This window comes from Lycorma delicatula, chromosome 7, assembly GCF_047948215.1.
Source record: "Lycorma delicatula isolate Av1 chromosome 7, ASM4794821v1, whole genome shotgun sequence".
NCBI lineage: Eukaryota > Metazoa > Arthropoda > Insecta > Hemiptera > Fulgoridae > Lycorma > Lycorma delicatula.
Genome location: NC_134461.1, coordinates 112,085,182 through 112,098,991, shown reverse-complemented (window position 1 = coordinate 112,098,991; position 13,810 = coordinate 112,085,182). Strand labels below are relative to the sequence as shown.

The 13,810-nt window shown below is 29.5% G+C and overlaps 1 protein-coding gene across 1 annotated transcript in view; it reads left to right on the top strand.

Annotated features, from left to right (window-relative positions):
- Positions 1 to 12,512: 12,512 nt before the first annotated feature.
- The window catches only part of LOC142327634 (potassium channel subfamily K member 1-like), a 39,559-nt gene continuing 38,261 nt past the window's right edge, over positions 12,513 to 13,810 (top strand). The window contains exon 1 of the mRNA XM_075370842.1: positions 12,513 to 12,755. Coding sequence (XP_075226957.1) covers positions 12,548 to 12,755 — 208 coding nt within the window. The 5' untranslated portion in view covers positions 12,513 to 12,547. The remainder of the gene's footprint in view (positions 12,756 to 13,810) is intronic.

The following is a 13,810-nucleotide window of genomic DNA, read 5'->3' as shown; positions in this document are numbered from 1 at the left end:
GCCAGTTAAGGTACATGCATCCCTCTGCTTTAATCCGTACCACTTCAACAACTTCCTTTGATATAATAATATAATATGTCGTTGACATTTAAAGAAGTTGTACTTGGCAATAAATTGTATATATATATATATACACACATACACATACACATACACACACATACACATACACATACACACACACACACACACACACACACACACACACACACACACACACACACACACACACACACACACACACACACACACACACACAGCGTGTTCCTTAACCAGGTGAATTAAAAATAATTAATAGCAATTTTCATTTAGTATTAGAAAGTAAGCAAAAACAGCCATAAAATTGTCAGACTGCATAACTTTTGCAAGCAACTTTGAATATTTCATTCAACCTGTTTATCAACCGATTTGAACAAATAAGGAGTTATTTTGTTTACAATAAAAGGCTTACATTTTATTTATTAAAACATAATTCAATAAAATAATATTTATGGAGTTATTAATGTGATTAAACAGTTTTCAATAGTAATTTTTTTTAACAGTAATTTCTTAAGACAACAGTTGTAAACATCTTACTCACAAGACGTTTTTTTTTTAACATAATAATTTTAAATTTTATTTTCATTTTAATTCTCATTTATAAAAATTTATATGCACAATTATAAAATTCATAATAATCAGTAATCCCTGATGATGGTGGAATAATCCGAAAGCGCTTGGATATTCAATACTCACAATTGTTTAAAGTATCCTTTATTTTTATATAAATTTAAATAGTCATAATTTTGGAATTTTCAAAGGTAAAATATTCATATTTATTTAATCTATAGATAAGTACACGTACAACAGATTTTAATAAAATATCTCAAACTATTTTTAAGGTTTACGTTTTTATTGGAAAAACGCAAGATGAGGAAAAGTAAATGATACAAAGTATATGTCCAGATAAAGTTTTCATTTATTTTGATGTTCTAAATCACTCCCTTAGATTTGTGCAAGTGTTTTAAGTCCACCTCTCAGGATACCGGTATAATTAATAGTAAATATGTAGGTTAACTGTAAAATATATTTTTTCAGAATCTGTTTAAATAAATTATAAATTTATTTTTTTTAAATTAAATAATTAACGATTATTAAACAAAAATATATATTTAAATAGTATTATTATAATTGCATATTATTTAAATACATTAGTGTAATGGTTTTATCTCATAAATTGTTTATCTTTTATAAAAATAATTTTATTTTCTTAAAAATTGATCACTATTTTAATAAACATAAAACATAATAAAATTTGATGCCTAATTATGCGAAATCACACAATTAGAAGAAATAATTTATTGTAGGATAGGCAATATTTTTTTTTTCTATTTACTTTACTTAGACTTTTTTTATAATAATATAATGAACAAACTATCTAATTAGTAATTCATAAAATAAACGCATTTAATTTTTGTATCACCAATAAAATATTTTAAATTGATATATTCGTACAAACAGCTTATAATATACATTTAAATAATGTACCTTATGTATTATACGTTACGAAACAAAGAGTATGACATTGAAAAGTTATGTTATCTATGAAAACTTGATTAAAAATGTTTACTTTATACTGTATTAAAACCTATTCCATACAGAGTCATCGAAAATCTGACTAACCATTTCAATATTAAAAATCTTAACAATTTATCCAGATAAAAAGAAAATATGTATGTATAGTCGCCGTCAAGTAACGCAGGCTTGCAGTGGCGACGATTTCTACCCAACTTAAAAACATGTTCCTCGTTGCTCTTAGTTATCCCCTTACCAAGTAATTATTCTACTTTTAACAAATGAATCCAATAATTTTGAAAAGAAATACAGTCGACTAATTCTTACTGTACATTGTAAAATGTAGTAACGGATGACAAAATATTATCTGTTACTAATTACATGATAAATATTGCGATAGATAGTTGTTACTGTGACTTTAATTATTTACGGGAAAATGGATTATCCGTTTAATTCCTCAGCTAGAACGCTCTCCTCGCTGTCATCAATATCGTCAGTGTAATTTTCACTATTATCACTATCACCACGTAAAGAACAATGAAAGATTTTCAGAAAATCTTTCATATGTATGTACGCGTTTGTATGCGTCGTACTGCTTTTGTCCTTATATCTCAGGACTGACCCACGTCGATTTTCTTGAAAAATGGCCAACTATTTCTATATATGAGGCATTGATCACGTTAATTTTTTTTTAATTCGCTAACGGGAGGGGGATATCGCGACAAAGCCAATTTCGATTTTCTTTAGAGGCATTTCAAAGAAAACTTTATTAAACAAAATTTGTTATATACAATTCATTTATAAATAATCTAATTTTTTTTTCAAAATATTAAAATTGCTATAAGAAATAAAATTTTCTTTTTGAAATTTATAAAATAAAAAATGTATAATAAACTGGTATTGTTATATAAAACTTGAATAAACATCTTAAGACTTGAAAAACCATAAGTTCAAAAGAAATAAGAAATTGTGGAGGAAATTTTAACGGTTATTTATAAAAAAAAAAAAAAAAATACTAGGGTAATGCATATTCTTCACGTGATCTCTTTGAGTTATCCTACATAACCCTTGAAACACAGATCAAAGACACGAAAGATCAAGCAGCTTCTTTTCAATAGGAAGTAAGGAAAAACAAGAAGTGAAATTCCAATAATTTAAACCGTAAAAACTTTACCCTCAAATTTTGCATCCACGACATGCGATTACCTATTATGTCCTAGTAACTATAATATAATATACAAACATTTTACCTTTATAAACTTTATTTTATTGAACAAGATGACGCTAATAAATTCCGTTAAAAAGTAATTAATAGCGCCTAAAGAAATTCTTCTTTTACACGTTGTACATGTATTCTATGCAATCTTTTATTTTTATATTCCACTTCTTTTTTACATAATCTTAGTTTGCTACCTAATGAGTAGAAAAACTATATGCATTGCATTTTTTCTCAATAGAAAGAGGTACCTTAATTTTTTGTTACTTTCCGGTTCTTGTTACGAATGTGACGTATGAAAAGCATTTGAGGTTTAAGAGTTCCTTTATTATCTACATTTTGGTAAAATTGATATGTTTAAATAGAACAACACATTCAACTAACTAAAAAAATCAATGAGAAATCACTTCATTTCTCACTTTCTTTAATCAAAAAATGGAAGTTCATTAAACAGTTTGAATTTTCATTAGCCAGTCAGAAAAGAAACTTTATGTAGTAGAAAAAGGATCGAATGAAAGTTTAAGCTTGACAGAATATGATTTGATTTCATTTTTACTTCAATGTATTACAAAAACTATTGTAATCGCGAAAAATTTCAATGGAAACATCCATTTTGACCATCCCTGTATCCATTTTGACTAGTTTCAGTGTGACATCTACCACGTACATACGTTTGTATCTCTCGTAACTCAAAAGCGCTCAGCCGTAGGATATTGAAATTTTGGATTTAGGACTTATACGACTAGTTGTGCACCTCCCCTTTTGATTGGAATCGACTGCACCAAAAGTATCCAAAAATGCCCAAAATTAAACAAATTTGGATTTTGGACTTTTTTCTTAACTGCAATAATAAGCTTTCACTGAGAGTTTTTCAATGATATATATATATATATATATATATATATATATATATATATAAATGTGTGTGTGCTTATTTTCATTAGTTTCAGAGTTATAGCCCAATAAAATTTTAATTAATGAAATATTTTGATCTTTAAAGGGAAAGGGAGATCGGCGAGAAACCGACTTATTTCCTTTTTTTTTAATTTAAATATAGTGATTTATTAATAATTACTAACCTGTGATTTTAAAAACGTTTTTACAATAAATAATACAATAAACAAAAAAAAATGTAATATGAAAAAAATGTAATAAAAAATATATGTAATTTAATACGCGTACAAGGAAGTTGTGTAGCGACTACATCAGATTTTTTGCAAAGAGTTGAAGATTGAATCGTCCAAAGAGTTCCATGTAAAGTCATACTTACTGCTAAATAATCTTTTTTTTGTAAAAAGAGAATGATCACTTATTTTGAAAATAAATTCGGAGACAAATTTCTGTTTTGAAAAAGCGTAGTTGTATGTATGAACAGTTTTCAAACGACATGTATTAGTCGTTTCATTTCAGTATACCCTCTACATCCTACATCCCTAACAATTTGTTTTACATATTCTAAACGTGGCCTGCCTACACAATTTTTCCCTTCTACCTGTCCTTCCAAAATTAAAGCGACTATTCCAGGATGCCTTAGTATATGGCCTATAAGTCTGTCTCTTCTTTTAACTATATTTTTCCAAATGCTTCTTTCTTCATCTATTTGCCGCAATACCTCCTCATTTGTCACTTTATCCACCCATTTTCAGTTTTCAATATAAATATTAAATATATCCCCCCCAAAAAAATAAGTTTTTTGGTTCAAGAATCTCATTGATTGGATTGATTACTACATCAGTTTCATTAAAATTTCGAAACGCATGTTAAAATTTTATGAAAATCGTTCCTGAGTCGTTTTTGATCGATCAGGATTAGCTGAACGATCAAACCACTTCTAAAGTCTGAATATTTTTATAGTAGTTACTCTAGTACTTGATGCGCTCCAATAAAACAAAATAAGAATGCTTAACGGAAAACTGTTTTGCGGATAAGATTACATTTTTATTCAGGATTCTTAAACACACTTAACAAATTCAAAATCATTCTTATTTATTTATTAACATGAATTTGAAGGTTCGGAATGTGTCGAGAAGCCTTATTTTAAAGATTATAGAGGTAGCGTCGCCGCCTCTCTGACAAGTTGTCATACTTGCCAGAGGGGCGCTAGCGACTTCCCTTGTTATTAATGTTTGGTTTAAACAGCTTTTCTCACTTCCTCTAGTGTTAGTGTTAGTGAATAAAAAGTGTCTAAATTACAATTTGGTCTAGCTCCAATTACTTCAGGTGAGAATAATGATGATACACAGCTAACCCTTTATTAAATAAAATAAAGGTTTCATCATAAGACTAAGTTTAATGTGCATTTCAAAGGTCGTGGTATACTACTGCATAACAACACCATAATCGGCTTAATTAGACAACTAGAAACCAGTTCACTTCTATCTTTCTTTTCTAAGTCTGCCATTGTGCATGCTTTTTTATTATATGAACGGCTGTGAAATTTTTAAGGGTAACATACATCATGTCGCCTATAACCGTAAGATTATGACAGGTAAATACGTATATAATTTACGTTTTTTATGACGTCTTAATAAAATTCGATCTATCGATTAAATATGCTCAAGGGTATATAGATTATCTATCATGTGTTTTACTATTATATGAATATAACTTAAAATATCAGTTAAATCTTGCTGCCCCGAATCGTACACCAAGCACCTGGATATAAAAGTCATTACAATTCGGCGCACTGAACCCTACATTGGTATATTCTGTAACAGACGAACAGCGAAACGTGAGTTAAATAAATACTGAAGTAAATAATATTGCAATAATACTGAAACACTAATTAAAAATCTGTTGTGGACACCACGTGACTTCCTTGTAGGCCTATTAAAATTACATATACACATTTTTAAAAGTACATAAAATTTTATTTCACTAATACTTCTGATTTTCTCATAATTTTTATTATTATTATTGAATATTATTTATTGTAAAAGGTTTTTACAATCACAGGTAAATAGTTATTAATAAATCAGTATATTTAAATTAAAAAAAAAAAAAAGTTAAAAAAAATGAAATGGAAGTTGAATTGGAACGGATGCGCCTTCCCATCGTAAGATCTTTCATTAATTAAAATTTTATTTTGCTATAAATATGAAACCAATGAAAATGAATACCACTTATGATATATCACTGAAAAACCTCTTAATGAGGGCTAATTTTACAGTTAAAAAGCAGTCCAAAATCCAAATGTTTTTGGATTTTTGGCTGTTTTGAACACTTTTGTGTTCAATCGATTACAATCAAAAGGGGAAAACAATTAAATGCTACAACAGTCCTAAATCCAAAATTTCAACATCCTACGGCTAATCGTTTATGCAAGATACATACGTACATACGTACATGCGTAAGCACGTCGAAAGTAATCAAAATGAATATTTCGGTTGAAATTTGAAAACCGAAATTTTAGGCGATCACAACACTTCCTTTACTTCGTACAAGGAAGAAAAAATGAACGCAGATTTGTTTAAACTAAATTATAATAATATAGATTATACATTAAAATGATACAATTAACAATTTTCTAATTTTAGTCATACCTTTAGAATGATTATTAATTAAAATATTCCAGTCATCTCACATACTACAGTTTACCTATTTGGCTATGTTTCTTCCTTTATCTTTTTAGCCTCTGGAACCACCGTTAGGTATTACTTACAGGATAATATATATATGAATATAAATGAAGTGTAGTCTTGTATAGACTCAGATCGACCATTCCTGAGATGCGTGGTTAATTGAAATCCAACCGCCAAAGAACACCGGTATCCACGATCCACTATTCAAATCCATATAAAAGTGACTGCCTTTACTAGGATTTGAACCTTACAACTCTCGGCTTCGAAATCAGCCGATTTGTGATGACGACTTCACCACTAGACCAACCCGGTGGATTCATGTCATGATAATTACGTTTTTTAAGAAATCATGTCGACGTCTCGTTATAGGATTCTTGGATCGTTTACACTTTTCAATCTAAGTATCTGAAATTCTAAAAAGATATTTACAAAACTATTTATACCTGGCTGGACTTTGTAAAACCTTCCGTTAAATCGTGATTGAAACGATTCACAATAAATCATTGATCTTTCTAAACTGGACCAAATCGTTGGTAGAAACATTGTATTTTCCGATATGTATGTACCAGTCATAGTCTGAATTTCATTTTAATCTTTCTTGCTGTGATTGTTCACTTAGTATATGGAAAGTAATCATATATTTCTGAAGGTTTCAAAAATGGTAAACCAAATACCAATGCACAGTTCAATCATCTCCCCAATTAACGTTCAAGGAATTTTGTATTCTGTTTTGTATTCTAAACCTAGTTCCTGAATTTTTTTTATACAAACTCTCCCCAAGATGAAAAAGTCGCCAATTAAGTGCAACTCAGGCCAAACTGATAAAGAGTTGTAAATACTGTTTTCGAAATCAACTATAATGTATTTAGAATCTAACTTAAAATTTAAATTTGAAAACTTGTGTTTAATAGTTAAATACATGTTAGTAAGTTTTGCAAGTTTATCTAGCAAGGTGTAAAAAGCTAAGGACACATAATGCCCATTTACTATTATATGCAAAGTAAATAACTGTGACAAATTTCAAACAGTAATCAAACGAACTACGCAAAGAAATTTTATCCGCATTGCATAAAGCCCGTAAGCTACTTTCGCAAGAAAATACTACCATAGTTTTATCGGGGCTAATAATAGGCAAAAATCTTTCACCCAAAAGAATTTTAAATGATAACGGTTAATGGAACAGCAGTAAGGTTGGTGCGTTATTTGTGTTGTTCAGTAGAGGTGCACCCAACAGGAAATAAAAAGGGATTAAGCAAGTGCGCAGTTTGTAAACCAGTTAAATCTAATGAACAGACTTTTTCAGAAATATTGTAGTCATTCAAGATAAGAAAGAAAGAAATACTTTTTGTTCACCATTCAGTATATCAGGTTGAAGAGGATTTGTAGAAACTAATATCAAACTACCTCAAGATTTCGAAATGGCTATTTTCAATAAACAGGTTAGCTTAACCAAAAAATTAGTGGATATTTTTGCAAGAATAAAAATTTCCTAAAAGATAAATTCTTAATTTTGTTTTTATTTTCAATTGCATAACAAAAGAGTAACTGTTTAGTAGTTTTATCAATTAGAGGGAATATATTTGAAAGAAATTTCTAATGTTTTCAGATTTTGTACAAATACCGTTCCTGGTTGCGTTTTTTTTTTCTAAATATTGAATCCAGTTCTCTCCTTATACTTTTGTAACTGCTCATAATTCATTAGACCTAAAAAAAGGAAATACGAGGTGTATGAGAAAAGTAATGAGATTGGTAACACTGCGAGCGATCTGGCAACGCTGTGTCTACCGGTCTGTGCTAGACCGGTTTGTTCATCCCTACCACATGCTCAGTACGAGTTTCAACTCCGTTCAGCCAACACGTTATTTTTGACAGCGCCATCAGTGAAGTTGTGTGTTACGAAAATGGAGCATCGGAATTTAGAGCAACGTTTGCAATCAAGTTTTGTGTTAAACTTGGGGAATTTGTGAGCGTGACCTTTGAAAAGTTGAATCAGGCCTATGCGGAGCATTGCTTATCAAGAGCAGAAGTTTTCCGCTGCACAAATCATTTTTGGAAGGCCGAGAACATGTTGAAGCTCAACCTCGCTCAGGGAAACCTTAAACTTCAAAATCTGATGAAAACGTTGAGCGTGTCAGAGTTCTTGTGAGATCAAACCGTCGTTTAACAATAAGGATGATAAGTGAACAGTTAAATTTAAACACTCTCATCGTACATCAAATTTTGACAGACGATTTGGACATGCGAACATTTGACAGACGATTTGGACATGCGAACAGCTTGTGCGAAATTGGTGCCAAAAAACCTCACAACGGAACAGAAGGACAATCGAAGAAACGTGTGCGTTGATCATCTTGAGAGGATTGACAATGACCAAGAATTCTTCAATCTTGTGATCATAGGTGATGAATCCAGGATATTTGAGCACGATCCTGTAACAAAGCGGCAAAGCGAAGAGTGGCACACTCCGTCATCTCCTCGACCGAAAAAATGTCGAATGAGCAAATCAAAGATCAAAACCATGCTAATTTGCTTTTTTGACAGTAAGGGTATCGTGCATAAAGAATTTATACCTCCAGGACAAACTTTCAACCAAGTGTTTTACAAAGATGTCCTTGAAAGGCTCAGAAAAAGATTGATTCGCGTGAGACCAGACATTGCAGACAAGTGGATGCTTCATCACGACAATGCCCCTTGTCACGTGGCCATTTCCACAGGGAATTTTTGACCTCAAAACGTTGAGGAACGTTTTCACTTGATTTTAGTCCTTGTGACTTTTTCCTTTTCCCGAAATTGAAACGGTCTTAAAAGGACGTCATTTTGGAACTCTGGAGAACATTCAATAGACTGTGACCGATCAGTTAAAAGCCCTACCAGTTGATGCCTTCCAGCGCTGCTACCAGGAGTGGGAACAACGACTCCGTCGTGTATAGTTGCCCAAGGAAACTAATATGAAGAGGATAATATTGTTGTTTGAAAAAAATAAAAACTTTGGTAAGTAAAAAGTCAGTCTCATTACTTTTCTCACACACCTCATAGACTATTATAATGCACTTAGATATAATACATTGTAAATAATACTTTATGTATGGTGCAGCTCCCATTTCTTTGTTCATTTTTTCATTTTCCTCCTCATTACGTAGACCCATAAAATGAGATTATATCTGGAAATTTATCTTGAATATGAAAATATATATATATATATATATATATATATATATAGAATGATATGTAAGTATGGAAACAGCTTTATACTGCATATGTGAGAGGTACTTAGATATTGATATATCTAAGGTATCTTAGGTACTGATATTGCAGACCTTAGTTGAAGACCCTCATTAATCGATTAGGAAAGTTGTTGTCCAATACGGCATAAGTTATTTTTCAGTTCACAAAATTCTAAAACAGGTAAATCTCACCCAGCAAAATCTTATGCAAGAACTTTTTGTAAGATGATTTTGACAGCCGAGTTGAATATTGTGATTATAATACAAAAATTAGACATAGACGCAAATTTCTGTAATTCAATGATATTTAATGATAAAGCGGCTTTTATGTTAAATGCCCATGTGAATAAGCAAACCTATCAATATTGGAGCGATAATAATCTCAAATGGATGTTGGAAGCTCATGCATAGCAAACAAAAAATTGAACGTTTGGGCGTGAATCGTCGATCATTGTATTGTAGGCCGTTTTATTTTAGATGACAATTTTATACGAGATGCTTACTGCGACTTGTTAGCCGATAGGATTTTACCAAATATCCGGGAAAATGTAGGACAAAAATTAAATAATAACGTATGGTTTCAGCAAGATCGGGTACCACCACATTATTATCTAAGGCATCGCAAATTTTAAATGAGCAATTTCCAAATCGCTGGATAGTCGTAGAGGAGCCATAGAATGGCATCCTAGGTTCCCAGACCTGTCTTCTCTGGATTACATATTTTAGGGGTGCCTGAAACGTAATGTTTACAAAACAAAACCTGGAGACTTTGAATTGAAAAGAAGAATAATTTAAGAATCTGCTCCAAACATGATACAAGTTATAAACGGATATTACTTGAAGTTAGCACACTGCTAAGCTGTAAAGGGGAAACATTTTGAACAATTATTGTAGAATGGTATTCTTTCAAAATTTACTTTATCAGTAATTTACGATCGAAAATATTTATTTAAAATTGTTAAATAAATTTATTTAAAATTGTTAAATAAAATTGTTAAATAAATTGGTTTAGATTATGAATGTAAAACGCAATAAAATTGTGAATGCACGCGTTTTACCTCTTTTATTATTAACACGACTTTTCCGTCATTGCAACTTTGAATGCTTATAACTCAATAACAAAGACATTAACAGAAAAATGGATTCGTCATTGTTTTTCTTGTAAAATTTTAAATCGAAATCATGTGCCCAACTTCCTATTACAAAAATTAAGTTTATCCAAGAAGGCGGAAAAAAATTAAAAACCAACCACAATTCCGATTTTTTTAACTACGTAGAACCTTATTTCTTTCTCCCTCCAAATACCTCTCAGATATACAGCACAAAGCTGTTTCCACACTTAAATATCACCCGCATATAAATACGCGTAAATATATATTTTATATCATTTTTTTTTTTAAATTTGCTTTCTTTTTTCCTTCATATGAAGGACAAAAAAAAAATACGGTTTTCATAAGAAAAAAATTAGGTTTAATTGTTATTTATTACATAAGCATTGTTCCTCATTTCAGTTCATCAACACGAATCTTTTTATATAACAAGTCGTAGACAAGTCTAGAGCAAACTAATAAAGATAACGTTATATTTATGTACAGTAAACTATTTCATACGATTTTGTTTAAAATCATATTTGCTTCTATTTAAAGATATTAAACTTTGGGAAAAACATTAAACTTGCCACTTTTTATGTTACCGTAAAAGACCGAAATTAGAGAATGTCGTTATTTTGCGGTTAATGGGCTAATTGGCCCTTTCAATTTATAAAATGCTGAAAATTTGATTAAATCTTTTATAAATGCGGTAAATTTGATTAATTGCCTCCAATGCTGAGAATAATATATATAATTTGTATATGTAACGTTAATTAAACGAGGTTAGCGAGCGAAACGAGCTAAGGTTATGTTTGCCTTAAATTTAAACTTCCTTTTTTTACAAGGAAATCTATTTACCTTAGGAATTGATACTGGGTGATCTTTTTTTTTAATTTCTAGTTATCGTTTCGACCCCCACTAGAGCTTATCTGTGTTTGTCGACATATACCGGCAAAGGTCCGAATAAGCAAATGTCTTTCACCGACGTATTTGGTATCTGTCGACATTCACCAGATACCGGTCTTTCACGATAACATATCTACTGATTAGTTGGAAGTTTAATAATTTGCCTCATAATAAGACAGAAAATCAAGATTAATCATATTTTACTTCTTCATTACATTCCTATTAAAGTATGTAATTCAATCTTGTTTCATTTTTGAACATTTTATTCGGAAAAGTAAAGAAAAATATGCAAATACTCGAGTTTATGATCCATGATATAAAATCCGTGGACTAAAAACAGCCTAATTTGATAAGGATATATTGAGAACTATTTATTCCGTAGTTAATACGATCTTTTTTGTTTTGTTTTAACAATGACATAAATTCGAGTTACACAAACAAAAATATCAAAAAAACTTTAATTTTTTTAGTTTTTTAACAGTTTTTAAAAACAGATTTCGTTATGAAATTAAATTTAATTCTAAATAAGTAAATTAAATTTAAAAAAAATAATTTTCAAACATTGTACCATGTACTTTTAATACAAAAAAATGTAATACAAAAAATATCTATCATTACCAATTATAATTCATAATAAATGCTCTTTATCGGAATTCAAAGCTTAGTTCAATAAACTGTCATAAAAGTAAATATAAAATTCCAGCACCCATAGTTTTCTGCTCCAATTTTATATATTATACATACACACACTGCGTGTATATAATAATCCAATTTAATTGAAAAATAAAAACATTTTGCTTTAAGATAACGTACAAGGAAGTTGTAGATAAATAAAAAAGTCATTAAAATTTACGATTAATATCGTAAGACAAAGGGAATATTTCAAAATAGTAGGGAAATTTTCCTTTATAATTTGTAATATATGAAACAAGATGACCAATACATAGTTGATGTTAAGTGCGCGATGTGTTTGGAATGCCACAGGAGCGTGCCAGGCTGCGACGGGTATGTGGATTTCGTCGCAGTACCTGGTTTCTCATTTTGTACGTCACTTTTTATTGCTTGTACCTTATCTTGGGAGCTATCATCTTCGCTTCACTTGAGTCGCCGATCGAACGCAAAATTGTTCAAAATTTGACAAAATTTAGAAAAGATTTCCTGTCCCGTAACCCTTGCGTCTCAGGTTAGTACAAACAAAATTAACAAAATTTTGATATTTTTTTTTAATCAATAAATTTAAAAACCCTAAAATAATATATTCATATCAAATACAACTATTTCCTTATACGAAAATAAAATGTTTAATCATAATTAAAAGGATTATGAAAAATTAAAAAAAAAGAAAAAATCTTCTATAAAAATATTAAAATAGCTGACCAGTCGGTGATGTAGTAACCAGTTGATTAGTTTCACATACAATTCCACAGTTCGATTCCCAACAATGAATAAGATTTTCCACCCTTCACCCACCCATCTTAATCATTATCTACAACTGGGCGTAACACTGCTTTACAAGTTAGCAAATAAAATTTATAATTTTTTTAATGTCACTACTTACCAAATAAACCTGTATAATTTTCAAAATATTTTATTATTTTTATTTTTAGATTCAACAACTGAAAAGCGGCATTTTTCTACAGTACAATAAATTTTCCTTTCAATTTATCTGTAGTTAAAATTGTTATCCTACTCCAAAATTTTTCCTTTCTCTTACAATAATTCTATTTTTTTTTAATTGTCATTACCAAAATAATTTATCTTAAAAGTACTTATGGCAGTAATTAAAGAAAAAAATATATTTTACATTTAAATATATTAAATCCTAATTTAAAACCATAAATATTCTACAAAGTTTATTTTTAAAACATAAGCAATAAAAAAAATAATAATAATAAAAGTAGATCAAATTCTATGATTTTAACAAATAATCTAAAAAATTCTTAATAATTATTATATTATTAAAAAAAATAATAATAATTTTATCTAAAATATTTGAAATCGTTAAATACAAATTAATTTATGAAATTTTACTAATAAATTTGTAAAATAATATAATTGCTACTAATGAATTGAAAATACAAAGAAAAATAAAAATCATTACTAATTTTAAGTAGTACATTACTAATTTTTATTTAAATATATATATATATATATATATATATATATATATATATATATATTCAGCTAGCAAAAGTAGTAGAACATACTCATCACTTATTCAAATAACTGCAGTTTAAG